This window comes from Dermacentor silvarum, chromosome 5 (genome assembly GCF_013339745.2).
Source record: "Dermacentor silvarum isolate Dsil-2018 chromosome 5, BIME_Dsil_1.4, whole genome shotgun sequence".
Taxonomy (NCBI): domain Eukaryota; kingdom Metazoa; phylum Arthropoda; class Arachnida; order Ixodida; family Ixodidae; genus Dermacentor; species Dermacentor silvarum.
In genome coordinates, this window is record NC_051158.1 from 26150400 (window position 1) to 26173917 (window position 23518).

Below are 23518 nucleotides of genomic sequence, written 5' to 3' on the forward strand. Positions count from 1 at the left end.
TTCGTCCTACTGTGGACCTAAATATAGGCTGACGAAGATGACGTCAATAAGGGTGTAAGTCAGTCAAAAACTCCAAATATACACTCTCATACGTAAATAAGGGCGTATATCAGTTTGTAACTCACACTTGACTTCCTTATACGTGAATAAGGGTCTAAATCAGTCTATAACTCATAATTTACGCCCTTACAAGTGAATAAGGGTGTAAATAAGTTTATAGCGTAGAGCGCTTAATCGGTGCGCAACGATGCAAGGAAGTCGATACCTGTGCGTTGCTATAGCTGGTTTGAGAGACAATGCATGCGATCAGCGGAAGCCGCAGGAACGCGCAGGCCACATAGTATTCGGTATGGTACTTTGAACCTATAGCAACCGCTGCGCTCTTTCATTGTTTTGCAGCGCAGCGCTCGAGCGCCCTTCGCTCTAAAAACTATTTACACCTTGAATGGTGCTGGTTTGTCCCAGTATACCCGTACTACTTAAGGGCATGAAAAATACACCTCTACACGATGGCAGTCTCCAACTATACCGGCGACGAAAGAAGCCGTAGTTGAAAACTTTCTGCCAGTACTGACCTCCTGGGGCGCTCCGAAGCGCCTGACACGAGTTGGACTGCAACTGCTAGTAAAAGTTTTTTTCGTACAGATTTCGCGTCGTCTGTCGCAGCTGCCTGTCATCGTGTTTGCTTGCCAGAAGAGAAATACTCATTTGTCTTAAAAAAAAAAAAACAATTAGACGCTACCTCAGCAGGGTGAGGGTGTGAGCCATGGCACAAAACAAGCTCCCTTTATTCACCCATAAGGGTGTTATATTGTCTAAGTGTGTTATACGCACAAGTGCGGACGTCGGTAGAACAAGCTGGCGCTCTTTGTAGGTATACGGGACGTGCGAATATACGAAGCAATCTAATAACGTAACGAATGCTGTCTTACTCGATTTGAAGACCGTATACGATCAAGACAATATTCGATTCGAATATCCGCAAATACGAGATCTTTTTTCTCGATATTTTGAATGGTCCACTTTGTTCTATGAAATGTAAACAGTATAAAAATGTATGAAATAAAAATGCCCGTTTCATTCTTAGGGCAACATAGTATAGACGTTAAACACGAGATGTTACGCGCTACGCCCCTCAAGGAACCACGCATTTCCGGCTAAACCACGGGATAATTCAGGCTCTCCGAAGAGTACGCGAGCGATAAAGATGGGTGTTTATTCCTAATGCTCCATTCGTGGTTTTAATAAATAACGCTTCGTAATGTGCACCGCAGTGACAGAAACTTGATGACGTAGTGACTATATACTAGGATGAAAAAAAATAGCACGGCTAAAAGGGCTGTTAATTATCTTCAAACTACGTGGAAAGTAGGGGGTTTTAATTTTCAAGTTTATGTCTGGAAACTTAATACAAATTGTGTGCAAACACTGTATGGGACCTTAGCCAAAGGCTAGTAGTGGGACTATTTACAAATATGTAATCGGCAGTAAGCTTGTTAATGACACATTAATGCACTGAAGAAATATCAGGAAAACAGCCTTTAGAAAAACAGTACCGATTGAAAGGTACACTTGGTTAGTACAGTTACTACGAAACAAAATCTCGTTTACAATTTAACATAAAAAAACCCTATTTATATACAAGTACGTACTATCGGTCGCGTACATGGGATGAACATATTCAGACAAGTTCCGCTGACATTTGCTGAAAACAGTATTTTTTTAATCAATGTGATACATTTTTGTTTTCTTTTACCTCAAATGGTAAGTTGTTTCATATTTTTATGCCGATAAATTCCACTACTCTCGGGCCATAATATATTTCCTGTCGGTGGTATATTGAAGTTGCCAAAAGCTTTATTTCGTGTTGGAAGAGCTGGCATATATACGTAATATTGATACATGAAATTCCAATTCCAATTAGAAGTATTCCAATTCGATTCGCTTATGGCCCCATTCGATTCGATTCGGCCTCAATGCGTACCATTTGCACATCCCCTATTCGTTGACAGCTGTGCACGCAACTATTACGATGACGCCTGGCGCAGTCATCCATCGCGCCGATACTCGATCGCTATCCGCCCTCCTCCTCCTCCCCCACACGGGAGAGTCGCGCCACCCTCTCCCGTTTCTCTCTTCCTCTCCGAACGCAAACGCACTTTTCCCACGCAAACGAGACACAGCCGAGCGTGAAATGTATGCACTGATCTCGAATACCGACCGCGTCGTCGCCATTAGCAGGAACGGAGGAAAATAAACACACGCACAGAGAGAGAGAGAGAGAGAGAGAGAGAGAGAGAGAAGGGGTTGTTGAACAAAGCGAGGTCCTCATTTTTCCGCGGAACAGAACACAAAATACAACCCTGCTCCCCCCCCACTTCCCTCTCCCGCCATTCCTCTCACGCCATTCCTCTCACGCGGAACCTCGAGTTACGGTGAGGATCGTAGCCAGGCTTGGGAACCAAAGGCAAAGTGGCTATATTGGCGCCTGTAACAAGAAAGGGGGGGCGGGGGGAGGGGGATTGGGCGATGGGCCGCGTGTTTTATTCACGCCAGCCTCTCCCGGGACTATAATTCGGGGAATTCTCAGATTAGGACCAGGTGGCCCCCATGGGAGACCAGAGCGCGGAGGAATCATAAAAATGAAGCAGACTGAGAAATTGGGAGGGGGGGGGGGGGGGGGTTGTTCAGCGAACGAGGGTGGTGTTCGTTGCGGTTGATGAAGAAGAGGCTGTGGGCGGCGGTTTGGGTTAGGCTGGCGTTGGGGCATCGTTTGTAGTTCTCTCGGCTTGAGCGACCGACGCCACGGGCTTTTGTTTGGAAAGTTTCGACATGCATATACTTACGTATTAATTTTGTTAGGTATCGCCAGTTATCAGTTAGAGCGAAGAAAGCGTGAAATGTAAGTACAATATGTAGCGAGATAAGGGTACGTACTAGAAGCTATAGAAAGAAATGAAAGTAACAAGTATAATACTGGAACAATCATAGGTGACGTAACACGTCACTCATTTGAAGAGTCTACCATTCCTTTCACAGAAACTGTGCCAATATCGGACGAAGGCAAAATATACGTGTAACACACTCTGCGAAATGATGCCCGCACAATATGTTATTATATGGCGGGCACATAAAACTACAGCGTCTTGATAAATAGAGGCACCGTTTGTGTTACTAATGGAATGTGATAGGAATGTGATAAAAAAAGGCGTTCTATGAAAATGTTCCTGCCTCTTAAAGCAAAATCGATTTACATCAACGCAGGTGTATCAGCGAGTTGATTTCTACCATAGAGTTAATTAAAGGAATACAACTAACGTTTACACGAAAAACTATAACCATAATCGTGTACATGCAATTCGAATATTATTTCCCTGATCTACCACCATTTTTAAATATAAATGAGTTCGTCTTCGCATTCCGAATCACAATTCTGAACGTCAGTTACAAAGCTTTCAGGAAGAAAAGTTATAGTTCAGAGTCAGGGACTATAAGTTAATGTTATATTTACTAGTCTCTCATTGATTACTACGGTTTGTGCTTTTTGACACTACGATGCGTCGGGAGAGTAATGTAGCGGGTGTTCAAAATAAAGCTTTACGTAATTTTTAAACATCGTCTGCGGCAGGTAGCATAATTCTTATCGTTGACCTGGGTTATTCGAAGAGGCGAACATTAGTAGCATGAGAAATCGAAACACATATTCAACTAATTCACAAAAATTGACTAATGAACTCTTGGGCGATTGGAACGGCGAATAATGGTGAATAATGAACTCTTCGGAAATTTATTAATTACTCTACCACACATATTGTAATTAACGAATTGTGGCCGGCGAGCTTGTCAGGCGTATCCACTAGGAATGAATTTCCAGAATGACACCAGTTTGGAGATATGCGCCATCAAACTCGCCGTCAGAATTCACTGTTGTACCTCTTACTATTTTTTTTTTTTACCAAAACGCTGGTTTATACATAGAAGCAAAAAAGTAACTGGAACGCCCATGTATTTCCCAAACTTTGGAAAATAATATCTCAAAACTGGTGTCATCCTGAAAATTCATTTCGAGTGCATGCGTCTTGCAATCTCAACCGCTACAATTCGTAACTTGCAATATGTGTGGTAGAGTAATGAACTAAGAAGTTAATTAGTCAATTTTTGTTAATTAGTTGAATATGTGTTTCGATTTCTCGTGCTACCAATGTTCGCCTCTTCGAATAACCCAACTCAACGATAAGAATTATGCTACCTGCCACAGGCGATTTTTGCAAATTCCGTAAAGGCTAATTTTGAACACCCGGTATATTATAGACGTTCTTTATAAAATATGCGTATAGATATTGTGTTGCGTGTACAGATGCGTTTATATGTGCACATATAGTGTGTGTCTTTTGGTGCAGTTGTCGGGAACAGGCGTCAAATGAGACAGTACATGCTTATCATGTAGTCTATTTAAAACAGCCACTGCTCATTCTTCTCCATTTCCCTGTGCTCATCTATAAACATATAGGTTTATAGCAGGTTTATAGGTTTATAGCAGGTCATAGGTTTATTGCATTCATAAGGTTTATATAAGGTCCGGGTATTTTTTCGGGCGTTGCTCTCGACGACGGCCGTAAAAAAAGCAATAGCATTGGCAACCAGCAGCAGTGTACTGTGCAGCGACACCTCATAACATCTGTCGCTGTTAGTCTATAGACATATAAATGGCCCGTAGACTTCTTGTGAACCACGTTGTGCATAAAGCCGATAACAGTCTGTCGGCGATAACAGTGATCTCTGCTACATATTCTGTAGGTTTCCGCTAGACTTTTCGCAGACCACTTTGCATAATGGGCTAGATATCTAGTTCTGTCCACTACATGTTCAGAATGGACGCAGTATACCATGTGACCCAGCTAAAGTTAGCCAGGCTGCTCAACGAAAAAAAAAAAATAAAAAAAAACGATGCAAGATACAATTACAAGACATATATATACGGTGTTACTCGTCAGCTTTCTGACAACCGAGCACCGTAGGTTATAAAATCGTGTCTTGGACCGTGGTTTTTAAAATAATTGTTTAATGCGAAAGCATTCTATGGCTCACGAGGCGGAAAATCCGGCGTAGTCGGCGTTGGCGTGACCACGATGGTCCGAGAAGTCAAGTGAGCCAGGAGCCAGTCGAGGCAGTTGATGACGTCACTTAACGGAAGAGTGAATTAAGGCGACGAATGTTAACTAAGAAGTTTACTACGGCACTCGAAGCCCACGACCTTTGGTGTTAATTAAGGCGAAGTTAATGAAGGTACAATTAATTATATATAGTTAATTAGGGCCCTCGAACCCACGACCTTTGGTAGGAGTTGAACTTTCGACCTTTGGTGCATGGTCGCAATGCTTTCGCATTCATTCACGTAGGGATGACCTAAGTGTCCCTTGATCTTTTTTTTTTCTTTTTGCTGGACAGCTAGGCCAACGTTAGCTGGGACACCCTGTCTCTTAACAGCTACCTGTGCGAAAACATTTGGAGGACGCTTAAGCTTCGCCTTTAAGAGTGGAACGCGATAGCATCGAAAGTTCCCTGGCTGCTTATCAGGCTTTTTTTTTCTCGTATATTCAAATTACAATCCGACGCTATCACGTCTGTAGGTTGTGGTTAAGTCGCACTTTACGATTTTTCTGACGAATTTTACTTCGAGAAATTCAATTTTTTATTCACTAACGCCTTGCGCCACGCGGAGGGCCTGCCCTGTCGGGGTCGTTCGGGAGGATGTGGTTCGGCATGATTATTTCCGCCAACGACACCGGCGCTTACGCCGACACCAACGGCGGATTTTCTGCGACACGGGGCCCTTAACGCTACCGCGTTAAAAAAAATAAACGAAGTGGACTGTGGCCAGCTCGCCCGCGGACGGTCGTCCCCCCGTCGTCTGCAGCCGTCTTTTCCCGCCAGCAAGAGCCGGCAGCGCGGGCGAGTCGTACCACGTGACCGCGAAGAACCCTCGCCTAAACCTTGGACGAGGATACGTCAGCGACCAACCGGGGTCACGCTGCCTCAGTTCCACCCAGCGAACAGCCCGAATCAGGGTGACTACGAGGCCACCCCGCCACAACACTAACCTCGAACCTTCCGCCTACCGACCAGACGACGTCGTGATCATTGACCACTCAGTCTCTGATCGGGTGATGACGTAGTAGGTTTTGGAGCATTATATGCATGCGTGTCACTTGGGGAATGGAAGAAAATGACGTCAACGACAATATACCCAAGTCTGGTTTGCAAAGGCTGCCGATATACTTAGCCATACCCCTGAAAAAAAAAAAAAAAAAAAAAAACCGGGATTAGACAAACAAATATCGTTTAACCGGATAATGCAAGAAATTATATGCCAGTGTTTGTCGTTGGCACTCCCTCGGGTCCTTTCAGTCCCTAAAACCCGCACAGGGGAAACGGAACCGGGTTTTCTGAAAAGCGGAACCACATGTACGAATACTACGCAGGACAAAAGTGTACTACGCTGTGCTATTTCACTGAACGTGGCGACGGTGGTTCCAGTTTAGCTGATTGTTTGTGGCTGTGGCCAAAGGGAAGTTAGCATAACGTTAAGGGCGGGCTACCAAGGCTAGCAAAGCGCGTGCGAGGGTCTGCGCAAGGCTTTGATGTGCATATATGTAATCGTGCGGATTTGTTCATTATGTTCGGTATGCATAGGCATCGCCGACCCGTCGACCTTTTCGTGTGTGCACAGAGTGCGTTGTTTGATACGGTCAGCCGACGCAACACCAGCTAGACTATAGTTGGCCGAGCACTTGCTGCCGCTGCTTCATGTGAGAAATGCCCCGCCTTCGAACACCCATTCCAGAACTTTTCTGCGAGGTGGGCAGGGACAGATGATCAGTCGACGCGGCACTAAGCACCATTCTTCTCCAACGAACCTGTGTTTCCACGAGAAGTATGTGCATGGCGGTAATGCTTCTTGGTCACGTGCTTTTTGACGAGTTGCCGAACATTGACAGCGAGTTCATCGACTGCCATTTCGAAGATGGTGAGTCATCTCTAGGAGAAGTCGTCGTCCGAGATCGACACCGAAAACTGGTTGTCACCATCATTTTTTTCTGTTCTTGGCCTAATGCATGTAAACATGTAAAATAAAACCCGAGTCAGCATCCATTCGGCATGCTTCGACATCTCTGGACGGAGAGCGTTGGATGTATCCGGACACCGACCTGGTAGACAGAGTTACCGGGTATCCAGGAGGAAACTTCCAACCTGACTCTGCAGACCCAATACCGCGCGTGCGATTTGCCCAGGCGTGCGCAGTCCGAAGACGCACTCCGAAGACGTCTTCCTCGAAGGTCGGTAACTGTTTTCTTTTTCCGGTTTTTGCAGGTAGACGCTCAAGACTCTGGCCGAAGCCCAACGGCGTCGCCTTGTCGTGGCTCTTGTCCTATATCACCGCGGTTCACTGCACCGGGTGTGTACTGAACGAACCACAGGACGAGCAAAGAAACATTCACTTTAGAGAAACAGTGAGGAGTCCTACAAAAGTTTTTTTCCCCTCTAATATCACTAGAATTTAGCGTTTCAGGGCTTTCAAGTGTACCGAAGTGCATTTCTGAAGTGGCTCAATAAAAGTGAAAATGCCTGATTTTTTTTTCTTCAACTGGAAAGTTTTTTCAGCTTTCTGGTTTTTGATTTCGTTAGATTTCCTATCTAGCTCAGTCCTATACAGAATGACAATTTTTCCATTTCATGAATTTGCCTCCACATCGCGGACTTCACCAGAACTGATCTTCCATAGTCAATTAGCTAAACGGTTGGCACATGACTACATTAACGCGTTCCGCTTGTGAATTCACCAACGCATGTCTCTACAGATTGGATCCGCGTCTGCAACTCCGTCTTGGACCAGGGTTACCACGAGCTGAAGCAACATCTTTTTGCCGCCTGTGGCTCGGCGTGGCATTCACGAACGCCCATTCCTCCCGTATTGGAATGGCTGACAGCCCTGCTTGCGACAACTGTGGCGGCGAGGAGACAATCAAGCACCTACTTTGTGACTGCCCCGAAAAGGGGACAGTCACAGAGTAGGTGACTGTGACTGTTAGGTGACTGTGACAGTGTTAGGTGACTGTGACGAGTAGGTGACTGTGACGAGTAGGTGACTGTCCCCGAAAGAAAAGTGCTCGCGACTGCACTTGAAAAACTGGACAATCGCCCCCTCACAGAGGAAAAAGTTTTAGGACACTGGTCTAGACGGGCTTCGGCACTCAAGGCCTTAAGGGCTCTGCTGAAGTTCTTAAGGGCTTGTGAATTGTGCCGACCGGCTTTGAACGTTGTAGCGCGTAGGGTCGCGTTATTGCGCGAATTTTCTTTCTTCAATTTTTTTTTGTTTCTTCTATCACCTTTTATTCCCTTTACCCCTTTCCACAGTACAGGGTAGCAGCCGGTACTTACACTAGCTAACCTTCTTGTCCTAATTCCCTTTTTGTTTCTGTCTGAAGTTGGCTCCGAGCTGAAGCTTCATCCTCAACAACTCGTGCGACTCTTGAGTGCTAGCTTAAGCACCGGCGTTCACTTGCAGTGACACCAGAGCTCTGGCCCGCAATATATAGTTGTCGCCATGCGGAATCCCGTTAATTTTACCGACTCCACATTTCTAGAGACGATTGCGCAACGTCTCCTCGCACGCTCTGACGCTTCACGGAGCAGCGAAATCCCCGGAGTGACGTCACGCCCTGTTCCATCCATCGCAACATCGCGAAGGACACCCCGACTTGCAAGAAGAACAACAAAATGAACAGCCAGAACAACAAGATAACGAAGAACGTCCCATCAAGAAGAAAAAAAAAAAGCGTCGGGAAATTAGCAGCACTTCGTTGTGCGGTAAGCTTACTTTAATTACGCCGCGGGTGGCCTTATGAATGCGCCAGCATTTTGAAGCCGCCCAGTAAGAAAAGAGAGTTGTAAAGTGTCCAGATTTAACTACAGGAGCCGATTCGTCTTGACGCTTGGCGCCGCATGATGACAGTTCCTTGACGGTCTTCCGGGAAGCTGCGCGATAAGGGGGCTCCTTTGAGCCCTAACCCTTACACGAGAAGCAGTCGCGGTGGTGTTATGTCATGCACTAGAACGCTCATTTTTAGCGAGTGATTAGCGCAATAATAACACTAAAGTAAACCTAAAGAGATGCGCTAAAACAGTTTAGAGTGGTGACGCGTTCTTTCAAAACTTTCCATCGGCCTTGGGAAAAAAAAAAAAGAAAATTCAATACCAGGGGAGAAAGAGAACGCCAGCCTTGTCTTCTTGTAAGTTCCCACCCAAACCATAGCACAAGGCCGGCGCACTTCGATCCATGACGTCATGCAGCCGTAGAATCTAACGGGGACGCTCCCGAGTAAGCCGCGGTGATCTTGACGTCAGCGCTTTCGTCACGCCGGCCTTGGCAATGGAAATTTCGGTCCAAGTATAGCAAGAGGTCATAAGGCAGAGGGCACAGACCTGCCATCTAGGAGGCGTTGTCCAAACCCGCAGTGGTGCTACGTCAATGTGACGTCACAAATTGCGATACAGTTTCTAATATCGGGAAACCATTTAGACAAGAAAATGTTCTCAAGCTTCCTTAGGCTGAGTCTGGTTAATTGGGAACGCGATTTACACAGGGTGTCCCAGCTATCATGCATCGGAGCTATCATGCGTCAGCCATGCGTCTCTGCCAGTTATGTCGTTATGAGCAAAGTCACCATGCCTATAACCTACGTCAGCTAGTTTTTCTCTGCTTTATGACGTCGCAATAATGTCGGTATCACGAGGCTTTATGTTCCGAAACGACATTAGTATAAAATTAAAAGAGGTCTTAAGAGAAAGCTTCAGGTCTGGGCCAACTCCAATTGCCCCCATTTAGAATACATGTAATTAAAATTAAATTATTAGGTTTTACGTGCCAAAACCACCATCTGATTATGAGGCACGCCGTAGTCGGGGACTCCGCAAAATTTGGACCACCTGGGGTTCTTTAACGTGCACCTAAATCTAAGTACACGGGTGTTTTCGCATTTCGCCCCCATCGAAATGCGGCCGCCGTGGCCGGGATTCGATCCCACGACCTCGTGCTCAGCAGCCCAACACCATAGCCACTAAGCAACCACGGCGGGTTTAGAAGACATGTAAAACACACAAATGTTTTTACGAGACAACCAATCGGATGAAAATTATTGCACGTGCGAGAGATAGGTTAATTCCAGTGACTCGAAGAAAGGGAATATTGAGTTACTGCCAGAAATGTTTCATAAAGTTATCAGAAATTGGTAAGTTAAACAAAATATTGAAGCACGACGTTTACTATTCCGTAACACTTGGGCACCATGAACAAATATTGTAGTTCTTGACACATTTTTTGTAAGGCGCACACACGAGACACGACACAAAAGGAGGGTAAAAAAAGATGTCAAGTAGGCACCAACCAGGCCGACCAAAAGTTCTTGTTATCGCAGGTCTGTAAACTGAATATGTTTCAGCACGCCAAGCGGCCAAGTTTGGTATATGAATTTGCAGTTTACATGAAGCTGCTGCAATGTTTACCAGTGTGTTGATGTTGTAAACTTGATTTTCCTTATTTCGCAATTTTCATGATCTTTTTTCAAAAAAAAAAAAAGCCACTCTAAATAAAAAATATGCTTCTTCCGGCCACTACTTTCACTTGTTTCGTTTAAATGCAAATAATCTGATCAAAACCATTTGAGTGGCTGCCTAGAGAACACATTTCTAGGCAAAAGCCCGCGAATACATGCAATATTGCCACGCGAATGGCCGCTCGAGGCACTTTGCGTGTATTCGCGGGCTTCTTTCACGCTCGGAAAAACTCTTATGTAGCACGTACTGAGCAACAGAAAGCTGTATCGGGAGTTTTTCATGGTGCTTTGCAATTTTCTCATTGGCACTTTTCATCTAACCATAATAATTGAGAAGTTGATTATTTAATTACGACTAATTATCTAAGTAGGTGGTATGCAAAAACAAAGCAATCTGAGTATCTCGAAGCGACGGCAAACAACATTACCTTGGTTCCGTCCAGCTACGTGACATTTGCACATTTTTAATCTTGGTGCAAGATAGTTGGGACACCCTGTATGTCTCATGAGGCAGAAAAGCCGGCGTTGTAGGCAACGAGTGGTACCAAACACCATCATCATCAGTGACGTCACTAGTAATACAGAATTAAAGTTTGAACAAGTGTGACTTAAGGTGGAGTAAAGCGAATTAAGGTGAAGTAAAGTGAATGAAGGAGAATTAAATTGGATTAATGTGGATTAAGGTTGGTACACATTTAGAGCAAGGTGGATATTAAGGTGGATTAAGGTTGGTACAAATTAGGCCAAGGTGGATTAAGGTGAATTAAGGTAGATTAACGTTGGCACAAATTAGACCAAGGTGGATTAAGGTAGGTAGAGTTGTGAAGGAACCGTGACAATGTATGACGTCACGTATCATGGACGTAACAAATTAATTAGAGAAGTCAAAATGCTTTCGCATTCAAATCACGTAAGGATACTTAAGTGACTGTCAATTTTTTCCCCGCTCTTCGGTGGCCCTATCGGGAGCGCCTTCTCCAAACCCAAACAACAATGAAGCGTTGCTTTCGTAGAGTACGAAGACGCGAACATAGCGGCACATAGTATAACCTTAATCTCGTGCTCAAAGTGTTCGTACGTTATAACAGCACCACCATTCCATCCAGCGCGCACACCTAGCGGCTTTCTTAAAGTCGCTGCTGACGTCTTTACGATAAAAAATGAAAGAAGATGACGGACGAAACTTTCGAAAAGTAATTTTTGTGGAAGATGAACGAATACCTGAAGTGCTCCAGCTGGAGGACGCACTGAAAGAGTCAGGTCCATTCGTTCTATCTACTGTACTTGTGCAACGTTAATGAAAGTTGGAAGGAAAGTAACGTAGAAGTAATCGATTACTTTTGAGTAATTACCTCAGTTATTTTCGTGTGATGAGTATTTGGTCACTGTAATCAATTATATTTTTCAATGAATTGCAATTTTAATCGCTTACTTTTCTTTCTGTAGCGTGTACAAGTCTCGTTTCAATTGAAATGAAGAGTTCCAAAATGCATCACGGCCCCAAAACCGAAAAAAAACTAAGAAAAAAAGAAAATAAAATGGGAAAGCTGGGAACCCACATACATCCTCACTACCTCCTTTGAAAGAACAAAATGTCTTCTATTTAGAATGGTACTGCATTCTTCGAGGACACTACCTTTTCTAGTTATCATATCGTGGTATTCGCACGTAAAAGCGCAGAGTTTTTTTTTTACCTTTATTTGAGAAGATAAAAGTTGACGCAGGTTAGATGACGTAAAAGCATAACGTCACTTTTGGAATTTTGCGTGCAAACCACGGCGCCGAAATGCGTCAGCGTGACGTCATTGACATTAGTGCTTGGGCTGTTCCTGGCTTTAGTTTCCAGTGCCAGAAAGCATTCCCGGAACTTCAATGGTTAAATTGTGGTGCCGTCAGACTGCAATAAAATCTCTCGTTGGTCAATAAACAATTAACTAGGTGAGTCCCGAGCACACAATGTCTATATATGTGACGTCTTCGGCAGCTAGGTTCTACAGAACCTTCGAGGTGGCGCCTGCACCCGTCTTTCGCACTGCGTCACCCCCCCCCCCCCCCCCCCCCCTTTTTTTTTTGCTTGCATGGCCTCACTTTGACGTCATCAAGGTGCAGTGCGATATCATCAATGTTTGTCAGGTGTTACATCGTCAAGGTGAAACCCCCTTGAAGTTGCTGCACCAGCTTCTCATGACGTCATCAATTTCGTCAGCGTTTCTGTCTGGTCTAGTAAATCGTTTATCCGCAAAAAGGGGGTTCCTCAAACTGAAATGCACGTAATGTGCACCATCGACTTCTTCAGCCACTGTAGCTCATTGGCTGCGGTGTTCTCTTGACAAATTTGAGGTCGCGGGCGCAAATCACATTAGTGGTGCTCTCATTCCGGTGGGTGGGAAATGCAATAAAGAAGGAGACCTAAGTACAGAACAAGCTTTTTGAAAACATAATCTGTGGTATAAAGGCTGAATACATCTGTGGCGGATAACATCCTACTCGACACGTCACGTTCTCGGGCTCTTAGAACAGCTGCTGGCACAACGCACTTCGAAATGTCTCACGCGGACGTTTCAGACGTCTTATACTTTCTAATAATCCCTTCTTTCGCTAAAACCCTAGAAAGCTTCATCGGTATTTCTCGCCCATATTTTAGCGCTCTCCGCGGCAGACGATTTACGACGAACTCGGTATAAGCAGACTAACCGGATGCGGCGGCTTCTACAACATAAGCGTCCCCCTTCGGTGAAAAAGGAAGCTGCGCTTGACGCTATGGGCCGAGCTCTTACTTATTCTTAGAACGTATATCTCCCTCAGCGCATAACGCGAAAACGCTGATGGAGCAGGCGAAAGCTTAGCGTTATATGCTGGCGAGAAAAAGGAACGGTCGTTCGCGGTATGCTTTTGTTTTCCCAGGAGGGCTTTATGCATACCGGCGGTGCAGCAGACGACGGCAGCAGCAGACGACGGCAGCAGCAGACGACGGCAGCAGAAGACCTGAGTGACAGACGACGCATTTTTGTCTTATGGCGCATCTCGGAAGCAGACGACGTCGAAGGTGCGGCGTGCACTGGTCTATAGAAACACGCAGGCGTCGAAACGCGTTGGATTTTGTATTTGGCACCTCCAGGAAGCAGGTTGCCTTAGCAGCTGCCTCTTCCTGTAAGCGCTAAAGAAATGCGTGTCAGGCGTTGTAAACAGGAAATGAGAGATGATCGGCACGTTGGTCGCGCATAGTTTAGATGTGGAACACGTAGTTCAGACGATGCTGCGTCATATATACGTGAAATGTATGTCACGTATCTTATACTGGAACGAAGAAAACAAAGAAAAGAAAGAAAACAGCGAGGCGCAGGAAGATATGTATTGCTTGATTTGCTACTTCTTAGGAAACGGGAACTCGGAACATAGCCCGTACTACCACCACCGATTTTTCAGATTTTTATAAGAGAATATTTGGGCAAGGCGTTGCGTTTTGTTGTTACGGTTAGCGCCTGCCATAGATTTCGCACGCGCAGTTAGAAACTCCGTTATCTAACTAATAGCACACAGAAGAACTTAATTAAAGCCCTTTGGCCTGTGAATTTCTGAGAAGTATTGTGCATGTTGAGAATGAATATGAAATATTCGTACTTAGATGCAGTGCGAGACAGCTAAGCTATGAAATAGTGAATAATTATTTTAATTGAAGGGTTAGGGTAAATCAGGCTAGGGTTACTGCATACATGAAGAGGCTGAAAGCAGCATACTTTTTGTTGTCTCTTTAATCTATGGTAAAAAAATGAAACTGCGCGCGAAAGATAGCATCATCAGCAAAAAGCAGACCACGCGCCAGCACACACTTGGTTGCAAGTGAAAGTGTAACAAAATAGAATAAGTAATTAAGCCGAAGACGAAACAATACGAAACGCAATTCGCTTTCAGGTGTTAACGTCTCTAGTATAGTACGAACATGTGGTACTTAAAACATAGGGAAGTATTTATTCACAATAAGTTCAATTGGTGGATAGAAAGTCAGAATACACTCTTCAATTTCGTGGTACAATTACATAAGATACATAAACGGATGAAGTCATATAGAAAAACAAATTATAATGCTACCGGCTGAAAAAAAATAATACCGGTGTGCATTACACACTTAGAGAAGCGCAATCAATCATAAAAGATACGTCATCTGTATGGGAAATACCTTAGTGCACAGTTAACCATTGGGACGAAAATAAGAAACACATATCAAACCAGGAAGTCCTGCGCGACTGTTCGAAAATTTACCAGTAAATCAAGCATTGAGCCCTCGGTATTACAGAGCTAATAGAGTGCATTGTAATACCAAAACTTATGCGATGGCAGTCCAGCTTTCCCAGATGGCGACAATTGGGAAATTCTTGGTAGATTAGTGAATATATTTGACTTTTATCTAGAATTTGTTTTTCCGAGTTTACATACGGACCAAGTTAGCAGACAAAAATAAGCCTAACCACAAAGATAATCGCATATCATGAGCTGTGAAACTACACTTACAGAAGCCCGCCTAAGAGGACATTGTACGCATGCGCAAAACTAAGTTACATGAGCGAGAAACTAGTCGAATACGTTACGGCTCGACAACGCCGTTCAAGCAACCAATTAGCAAAAACCTGGTTGTTTTCATAACACGTCTCAACCTTGAAACATGCAAAATGAACAATGATGACAATGAACAGCGTCTGAAAATGCATAGTACTTCCAGCTACGAAAGGTTTCTCAGTGCCTTGCAGTTTGCAGAAGTGCTGATGAGCTCAGTCCCTGTTTCTCGGCGGCTCGCGAGCAGACGACGGATTGTGAGGGAGCAGACGACATATTGTGAGGAAGCAGACGTCGGATTGTGAGGAAGCAGACGACGGCTTGCGAAGGAGCAGACGAATTACTGGAACACAGCTATAGATGAATGGAAAACGAGCGAATAAAAACAGACGACGTTTTCCGTCGAAAGCGGACGAAAGGAGACAAAAAAGCAAGAAAGAGCTAGACGAATGTGCTTCGGGAAATCACCGCTCCTGTCCGGAAATGGACTCTGCGGAGGACGAAAGAAGGCAAAGAAGTAAAATAAGAACAGTGGTATAGCGAAAGCTCGTTTGCATCTTTTTTTTCTACGATTCTCGGCCGCGTATATTACACGCGATGAAGCGGAAAGACTGAACACGCTTGTTCGGCGGCGTTCCCGGACTTCCGCTCTCTATACGACGCTCATTCATAAAGGCCGCGAGGCGCGCGCAAAACCAGGAAGAAAAAGGCCTAGCACATTTTTTTTTTTTTTTTTTCTGGGAAGCTCGTGACGCGACGAGTGCTCAAGAACACAGGCGCGGCGCAGTTCGCGTGCTACTTAGAGCCGTGCCGCTGACATTGGCAGCGAAGCGTTTTACTTGGAGATTTTCTTTCGCGGGGGGGGGGGGGGGGGAGGCGAGGGGCAGGGGGCGTATTTTTGGTCTTACGTACTCCCGGAAGCTGTAGAATAAATGGGCAAAGCAAGAAAGAGCGAGTTTTAATGAGCACGGCAGAGTTTGAGTAGGGTTATACTACATACAAGTTTGCAAGCGTCGCATCGACATTCTGTGACTCGAGGTTGACACGTTGCGAAGTCATCATTCGTACGATTGTAGTATATATATATATATATATATATATATATATATATATATATATATATTCAGTGGTCCGAGATGAATAGTTCTCGATTATACTGCGATTCATTCAGCGATGAGGATTGGTGTCCTACAAAAATTCCAGTTCAGAAAGCGTTCTAGGAAATATCAATATTCAGCGGAAATGTTTGTACATGTAGAGTTTAAGTTGAGGTGCACTGGAGTCGATTTTCCGCTTGACACTCATTAAGAAATTCCGGCAGAATAACCACTCTCATGATGAGCGTCGACGTTAACGCGAAGGAATGAAATAGATTTCATACTCTCTGCCGATCCAAGCATAGTGCAGGATGTAGAAGTGTTAAGTAAGGTTAAGTGCAGTGACCATAGGTTAATGAGGTCTAGGATTTCTTTCAATTTGAAGAGAGAAAGAGTGAAATTAATCAAGAGGAAACAGGCCAACCTAGAGGCAGTAAGGGTAAAAGCAGACCAATTCAGGCTGGTGCTCGCAAACAAATAAGCAGCTTTAGAACAGGAAGAAGATAACATAGAGGTAATGAATGAAACCGTAACTAGGTTGGTCTCAGAAGCAGCAATTGAGGTGGGAGGTAAGGCACCAAGGCCACCACTAGGTAAGCTCTCCCAAGAAACAAATGACCCAATAAAGAAACGACAGAAGATGAAAATGTCCAACTAAAGAGATCAGATAGAATTAGCTGAACTGTCAAAACTAATCAACAAGAAAAAAGTAAGGGATATTCGAAATCATAACGTGGGAAAGATTGAGGAAGCCGTAAAATATGGACGCAGCATTAAATCAGTAAGAAGAAAGCTTGGCATAGGACAAGGCAAGATGTATGCACTGAAAGATAAGCATGGTAATATCATCAGCAATTTCGATGACATAGTAAAAGCAGCGGAAGAATTCTATACTGACCTGTACAGTGCCCAAAACAACCAAGCTACTTTCATTCGAAATAGTGATGAACCGGATACAGAGGCTCCTTCTATAACTAGCGATGAAGTTAGAAGGGCTTTGAAAGACATGACCAGGGGAAAAGCTGCTGGAGAAGATGGAAGAGCGTAAGATTGGGCGAGTTGGTATTCCATGTCTTGTACTTAATAGCGCATAAAAGGGGGACGAGGCACAGATGGACGACGCGGACACAGCGCTAACTTCCAACAATCGTTTATTCTACGAAGCACTTCACATATATATAGTTAACAGATAGCAGCGCACGCAAGCGCATAAGTACTGGTTTTTTAACACATGATGGTAACGTGGCATGTGTAATGGAAAAGATGGAAAAGATATGTGAATTGAAGCGGCGAAGATCGCTAATTTGGGGGAAGCTTGTGTTAGCGCGCCTTCAATTGATCTTTCGATAAAAGAATTAGATTTTTTAAACAAGGTACAGAGGGTGGCGTGATGAAGATAGCATCCTAATCTGTCGCTACAAGAAAAATTGTTTAAAATCTTTTTTAATCGTTTTTTCACCTTTTTCATCTTCGATCTCATCTTTTCCATTACACATGCCACGTTACCATCATGTGTTAAAAAACCAGTACTTATGCGCTTGCGTGCGCTGCTATCTGTTAACTATATATATGTGAAGTGCTTCGTAGAATAAACGATTGTTGGAAGTTAGCGCTGTGTCCGCGTCGTCCATCTGTGCCTCGTCCCCTTTTTATGCGCTATTAAGTACAAGAGAAGATGGAATAACAGTAGATTTAATCAAAGATGGAGGAGATATTATGCTTGAAAAGCTTGCGGCCCTTTATACGAAATGCCTCGCAACTTCAAGTGTACCAGAGAACTGGAAGAACGCCAACATTATACTTATCCATAAGAAGGGAGACGTTAAAGAATTGAAGAATTACAGACCCATTAGCTTGCTTTCAGTATTGTATAAAATATTCACCAAGAGAATTTCCAATAGAATCAGGGCAACACTTGACTTCAGCCAACCAAGAGAACAGGCTGGCTTCAGGAAGGGATATTCTACAATGGATCATATTCATGTCATCAATCAGGTAATCGAGAAATCTGCGGAGCACAATCAACCTCTCTATATGGCTTTCATAGATTATGAAAAGGCATTTTATTCAGTAGAGATAACAGCAGTAATAGAGGCATTGCGTAATCAAGGGGTACATGAGGCATACGTGAATATCTTAGCAAATATCTACAAGGATTCCACAGCTACCTTGGTTCTGCACAAGAAAAGCAGAAAGATACCTATCAAGAAAGGGGTGAGGCAAGGAATGTAATGCCGCCCCTGAAATGCCGCCGATCCTCGCTAGCGCCATAACACAAATGCACCACAAGATAACAGATAAAGAGAAGTTTATTTCAAACAGACATTCATGAAATACATGTGCACTAGTTTGGATTCATGTACAGGAAAACAAACACTAGCGGCACTCGCACATACAATCAAAATGGCACATTATGAAAATAAAAGAACACACTAAGGTGGCATATGAATCTGGCAGGTGTACTGACCTGCCAGTCATTAATGGGCTAGTATGGTAACAACTGCGCTGTGATGTGCCCATTACGGGACTTTATGAATCTTGTCGACCATTTGCGCAGAAACTGGTCTTCGTTCAGAGTGATCCAGTCTGCGCACGCTTGTTCGTACATGAGCTTACGCAAACGGCGTAGTAGCGGATACATTGCTCTGTTTGGCCGCCCCTGCATTGCCGCTGATCCTCGTTGGCGCCACAAAACAAATGCTCCTATACACCACAGAACAACATGGAATGGTGTTCGCGGTTGCTTTCTTGCCTGTATTCGTACATGGAACATCCGCCACAGTAGGAAGCAAAATGTTTTTGATACTGTACACTCGAATAAGGCATGCTGCAACGTTTCTTCTTGTCTGCACTGAGGGCAGCGGTCAGTGCGACTTATTCCCCAGGCTGCCGTGCGGTTCCGCGTTGGCAAGACGCGCCAACCTCGTCTCCATCCGAAGTCGCGAACCTCGGCGGGTACGGCCGACGAAGTCAGGCTGCGCCAGCGGACGCTCCTGCACCTCTGCAGTTCTTCCTGCGACAAGTGCTTAACCGCTAACCATTCGCATACCTCCGTTGCCGGGGTGCTAACTAGCTCGACATCAGGCAAGGCTGTTCGAAGAGACTGAAGGGTACTACATACATATTTATAGAATGGCGGTGGCTGTTCCGCCGTAGGACCTGTCCTTTTTCCGGGTAAGAAAAGTTTTCTGGAGGTACCTAGAAAGTACTCAACCAGTTTCCTGCCTGGGTATTCCGGGTCGTTTACGAGGTCGTAGAAACCTCGCAATGCGAGGACAGAACTCATTGTTCTGATACAAGGGAGACTAAAACCTCCTAGTTCCGTTGGAAGCCGAAGGAGCGGACGTGCCACTAGTTCAGTCTTGTTGTCCCACAAGAAAGAACCACAGAGTGTGGCTAGCCTCTGCGATGCCCTGCGTGGCGGACGCGCTATGCGTGCTACGTAGTAAAAAGCCGCGCAAACACTAGATTTCACTATGTAGCTGCGCTCGGCTAACGTCAGCGAAAACTTTGATGCCACTGACACCTTCACTTCTGCTTTCTTACGCAGGTCTGTCCACGTCTCCTGCGCTACTTCCCCGGACGTGTGGAACACAACTCCCAGGACTTTGACGCCAGCTACCCACTCGACTTCTCCGTCGAGGGCGGATGCAAAGTTCCCGAAGGCCATCGCCTTGCTTTTGTCTTTGTTCAAAAGGGCTCCGGATAATTCAGCGTATTCTTGGAATAAACGTAAGAAGGCGTAGTAGCTCTCTTCGTTTCTCAAGTAGAGTGACACGTCGTCTGCATATGCGGACACCTTTACTTCTCCTTGGCCTGGCAGTGGAAAGCCGCGTATGGACGGACAGAGTGATATGCGGCGCAGCAAATGATCGAGACAAAGAACAAAGAGGTGAGGGCTCATTGAACATCCTTGCCTAAGGCCTCGTGTCACGGGGAAAGCATTGCTTAGACGGCCGTTTACGAGCAGTTTCGCAGATAAACCCGAATACAGGAGGCTGATCTTATCTACGAATTCGACGGGAAAGCCGAAAGCTTCTAGTACACCAAGAAAGTATCGGTATTCGACGCGATCGAAAGCTTTCGCTTGGTCAAGCGATACAAAATAGCCTGGGATGTGTGTCCTAGAAGCGAACGTAAAAAGGTCCCTCGTCAATGCTAAAGACGAAAAGATTGATCGACCTGGAACGCTACACATCTGCGTCTGGCTGATAATGTCGGAAAGAACGCTGCTCATTCTTTTCGCAAGCATTGACGAGACAATCTTGTAATCTGCATTTAGTAACGTAATCGGCCGCCATGAGCGTGGGTCTGAGGCCTGGCCGCCTGGCTTGGGCAGGAGGACTATCTGGCTGTCCCGGAAAGAGTCGGGCCGAATGCCATCTACTATGAAGGTGTTGACCATTGACAAAAGCGATTCTTTCACGGTGTCGAAAAATCGCACGTAAAACTGGATTGGAATGCCATCTGGAGCGGGCGCAGAAGAAGCATTCATATCTTTTACCACTGCACGTAGCTCTTCAGGTGTCGCTGGCTCGCATAAACGCTGTAAGATGTCCTCTGATACCTGGGGCAGGTCGCGACAGAATTCCCTAAGTCTATCGCTGTAATCATCCCTGTCCCAGCTGCCTTCTTTGGCTGTGAGCACCTCGGCTACGTGCTTGGTAAAGACAGTACATATGTCGGACGAACGGTCGCTAAGAGCACCATCTGGGAGCGTGACATATGGAATTCTAGTAGGCCCTTTGTCCTCCGCCGATCCTGCCCGTATGTACCGGAGCACGGCTGGATCCGATAAAGGTTTACCCTGGGTGGTAGCAATACTGGCAGCTCTGGACGACTGACGGAGCAAGGTTTCGTACCTAGCCTTCAACAAGTCAAGGTAGTCTTGCATCGCAAACGTCAGGCTGTCTGCATTGCGGACAATTCGCATACGTCTAAGAATTTCATTTAGTTCGTGGGTGATCCGAATTTTTCGGTCACGTCCTGCTCGGGTGAGTATCGGACGCCACGCGGTCTTGAAATCGTCCCAAGTGCGGTGCTCTGCGCTACGCTCGACCAGGTCTGCTAATGAAGCGCCTATCGATGCGATGCTCTCGGGATCTGTGAGCAGGCTGGCGTCTAGTCGCCATAAATCACTTTTCGGCATGGTCTCACCGAGATCCAGATGTACCGACAATGGATAATGATCTGAGATGCGGGGTGTTCCCGCTGGAAAGGCTAAAACTTCACAATTGTCTAGGTAGCAGCTTAATTCAGGCGGAAAAAGGAATTTGTCTAGCCTGCTTGCTGACCTGCCTCTTTCCCAAGTTGGCCCGAATACGTCGTCATGCAACTGCACCCACGCATCGGAAAGACGAAATTGCTGAGCAAGCCGACGCAACGCACGCGTTCCGCGATAGTGACGGGACCGCCCGGGTCCGCGAGTGTCGCGGTCCTCATTTAAGCAACAATTGAAATCACCGACGATAAACGTCGGGTAAGGCTCGAACATGAACGTGTCTAATGAATCGAAAAATTCTGAGGAATTGGATCGGCGTGCGGGTGCATATATCGCCAGTGCTCTAACGCGTCTCGTGTACAGCCAAAAGTCAACTGCTAACGTGCGACCGTCGATACCGTACGTGCAATGGGCTCCCTTTCTAAAATGGGGATTTAAGAACACCACTCCTACACCACAAGAAACAGCATTTGTTAGAGAAAAGAAAGCATCAACAGAAAACCGGGCAGTAAAGTTTGACACGTCGAGGCGTGTCCGGAAATTACATTCTTGCAAGAAAAGCACGTCGACGCCCCGCGCTCGGGCGAAGTGCAACACCTCTCTCTGTTTGTCGACGGACCGAAACCCTTGAACATTCAGAGAGAGGAAATGCACCGCCGCCATGATGCAGGCGAAAAACGTCGCCATGTTACAGGCCTAGTTAAAGGGTTCCGCCCACGGCGGAACCCGATGCGCGCAGCTTTTTTGGAATCTTAGATCTACCATTTTTCTGCGAACCGCTCGAGTCCGTTTCTGCTTCGCGTGTTCGCTTTATATCTGGTTTATCAGTGTCCATTGCTTCTGTCTTAAGAAGCAGGTCGGTTACTTGACTTACTGGGTTCATCAACGATGCGTCCGTTGTTCGAGGCACTTGGTATCCCCTGGCTTGAGCGAGTCCGGTTTCACGTCCGGTGCCAGGTGACGGCGTCTGTTCGGGCTGGGGGTGGAGTCTTCGGTCAACCGAAGGACGCGGCTCGTCGGTGGGCTCGTTGACGGCAACGCTTTCGCACGTTGCGGAATCTGCTGCGTCTGTTTCGTGCTCCGAAGGAGAGGTCGTCTTGCTGGAGTCTGTCTCTGATGCGCTGACTTCGGTGGTGCTCCTTTCAGTAGAGGGTAGCGGTGGGAAATCTTCGTCTTCCGAGCTGTCTGAAGATTCAGAGCGAGACGCGGTTTCGGAGAGTTCACTGTGGCGTGGCCCTTCTAGCGGCGTTTGTACTTCGTCTTGATCTGGCTGGCCGTCGTTGTCTTCGATACTGGCGGGGATGTTGGCGCTTGCGGCTGCAGCAGCGTAGGACCTGGGCAGGAAACAATCCGCTGTGACGTGGTTCCCGGAACAGCGGCGACACGGGGACGTGCACTTGGCAGTCTCGTGACCGTAGACTTCGCAGCGTTCGCAACGTGGCGTTTCACATGTCTTCCCAAGGTGGCCCTCTGCTCCACACCTTGAGCACACCTTGCGAATTCCTCGGTAGTCAAACATGATGCGGTGGCCTTGAACGGACAGGAAGTTTGGTACGGGCTTCGCCATTTCCATTCGAATGACCCTTACGCCGGTACCGACTGTCGGTCTTCCTTTGAACTGCGATTCTTGTATTGCGAGAACTTTTCCATACGTAGACAGGGCGGCTGCGAGTGTGGCGTCTCCCACGTACGGGGGAACTCCGAAGGCGGAAATGTAGAGGACTCGTGGTCCGACTTGAGCGACTGGGACCGAGGCGCCGTTCAGAACGAAGGAGCCCCGGGACGATAGTTTTACGGCGGCTGCTGCGGACGCGACAGCTGCGATGAACTTTACTCCTCCCTGGTGTTGGAGGGTCTCAAGGCCTCCTGGCCCTACGGTTTCTTCGATGGCGTCGATGATTTCATCGGCGCTGCTGCCCGTTGGCGCGTTGAAGGTGAAGCAGTGCGCCTTGGGCGGGGGTTCTCGGAACGCCATCCTGGAGGAGAGAGAGTGAGAGGAGGAGACAACTTTATTCGTCAGAGTGGGGAGCGAGGTT

The 23518-nt window shown here is 46.1% G+C and overlaps 2 protein-coding genes across 2 annotated transcripts; both read right to left on the bottom strand.

Moving 5' to 3' along the window:
* Positions 1-2399: 2399 nt before the first annotated feature.
* Positions 2400-20040, bottom strand: LOC125945658 (uncharacterized). The gene is made up of 2 exons (XM_049667867.1): positions 19073-20040; positions 2400-2488 (listed from the first exon to the last, which is right to left on the bottom strand). Exons 1-2 carry the CDS (start codon positions 19929-19931, stop codon positions 2400-2402), a joined length of 948 nt encoding a protein of 315 aa, XP_049523824.1. The 5' UTR covers positions 19932-20040.
* A 22-nt stretch (positions 20041-20062) lies between these two features.
* LOC125945659 (uncharacterized) lies at positions 20063-23457 on the bottom strand. The gene is made up of 2 exons (XM_049667868.1): positions 22357-23457; positions 20063-20077 (listed from the first exon to the last, which is right to left on the bottom strand). Exons 1-2 carry the CDS (start codon positions 23455-23457, stop codon positions 20063-20065), a joined length of 1116 nt encoding a protein of 371 aa, XP_049523825.1.
* Positions 23458-23518: the final 61 nt, after the last annotated feature.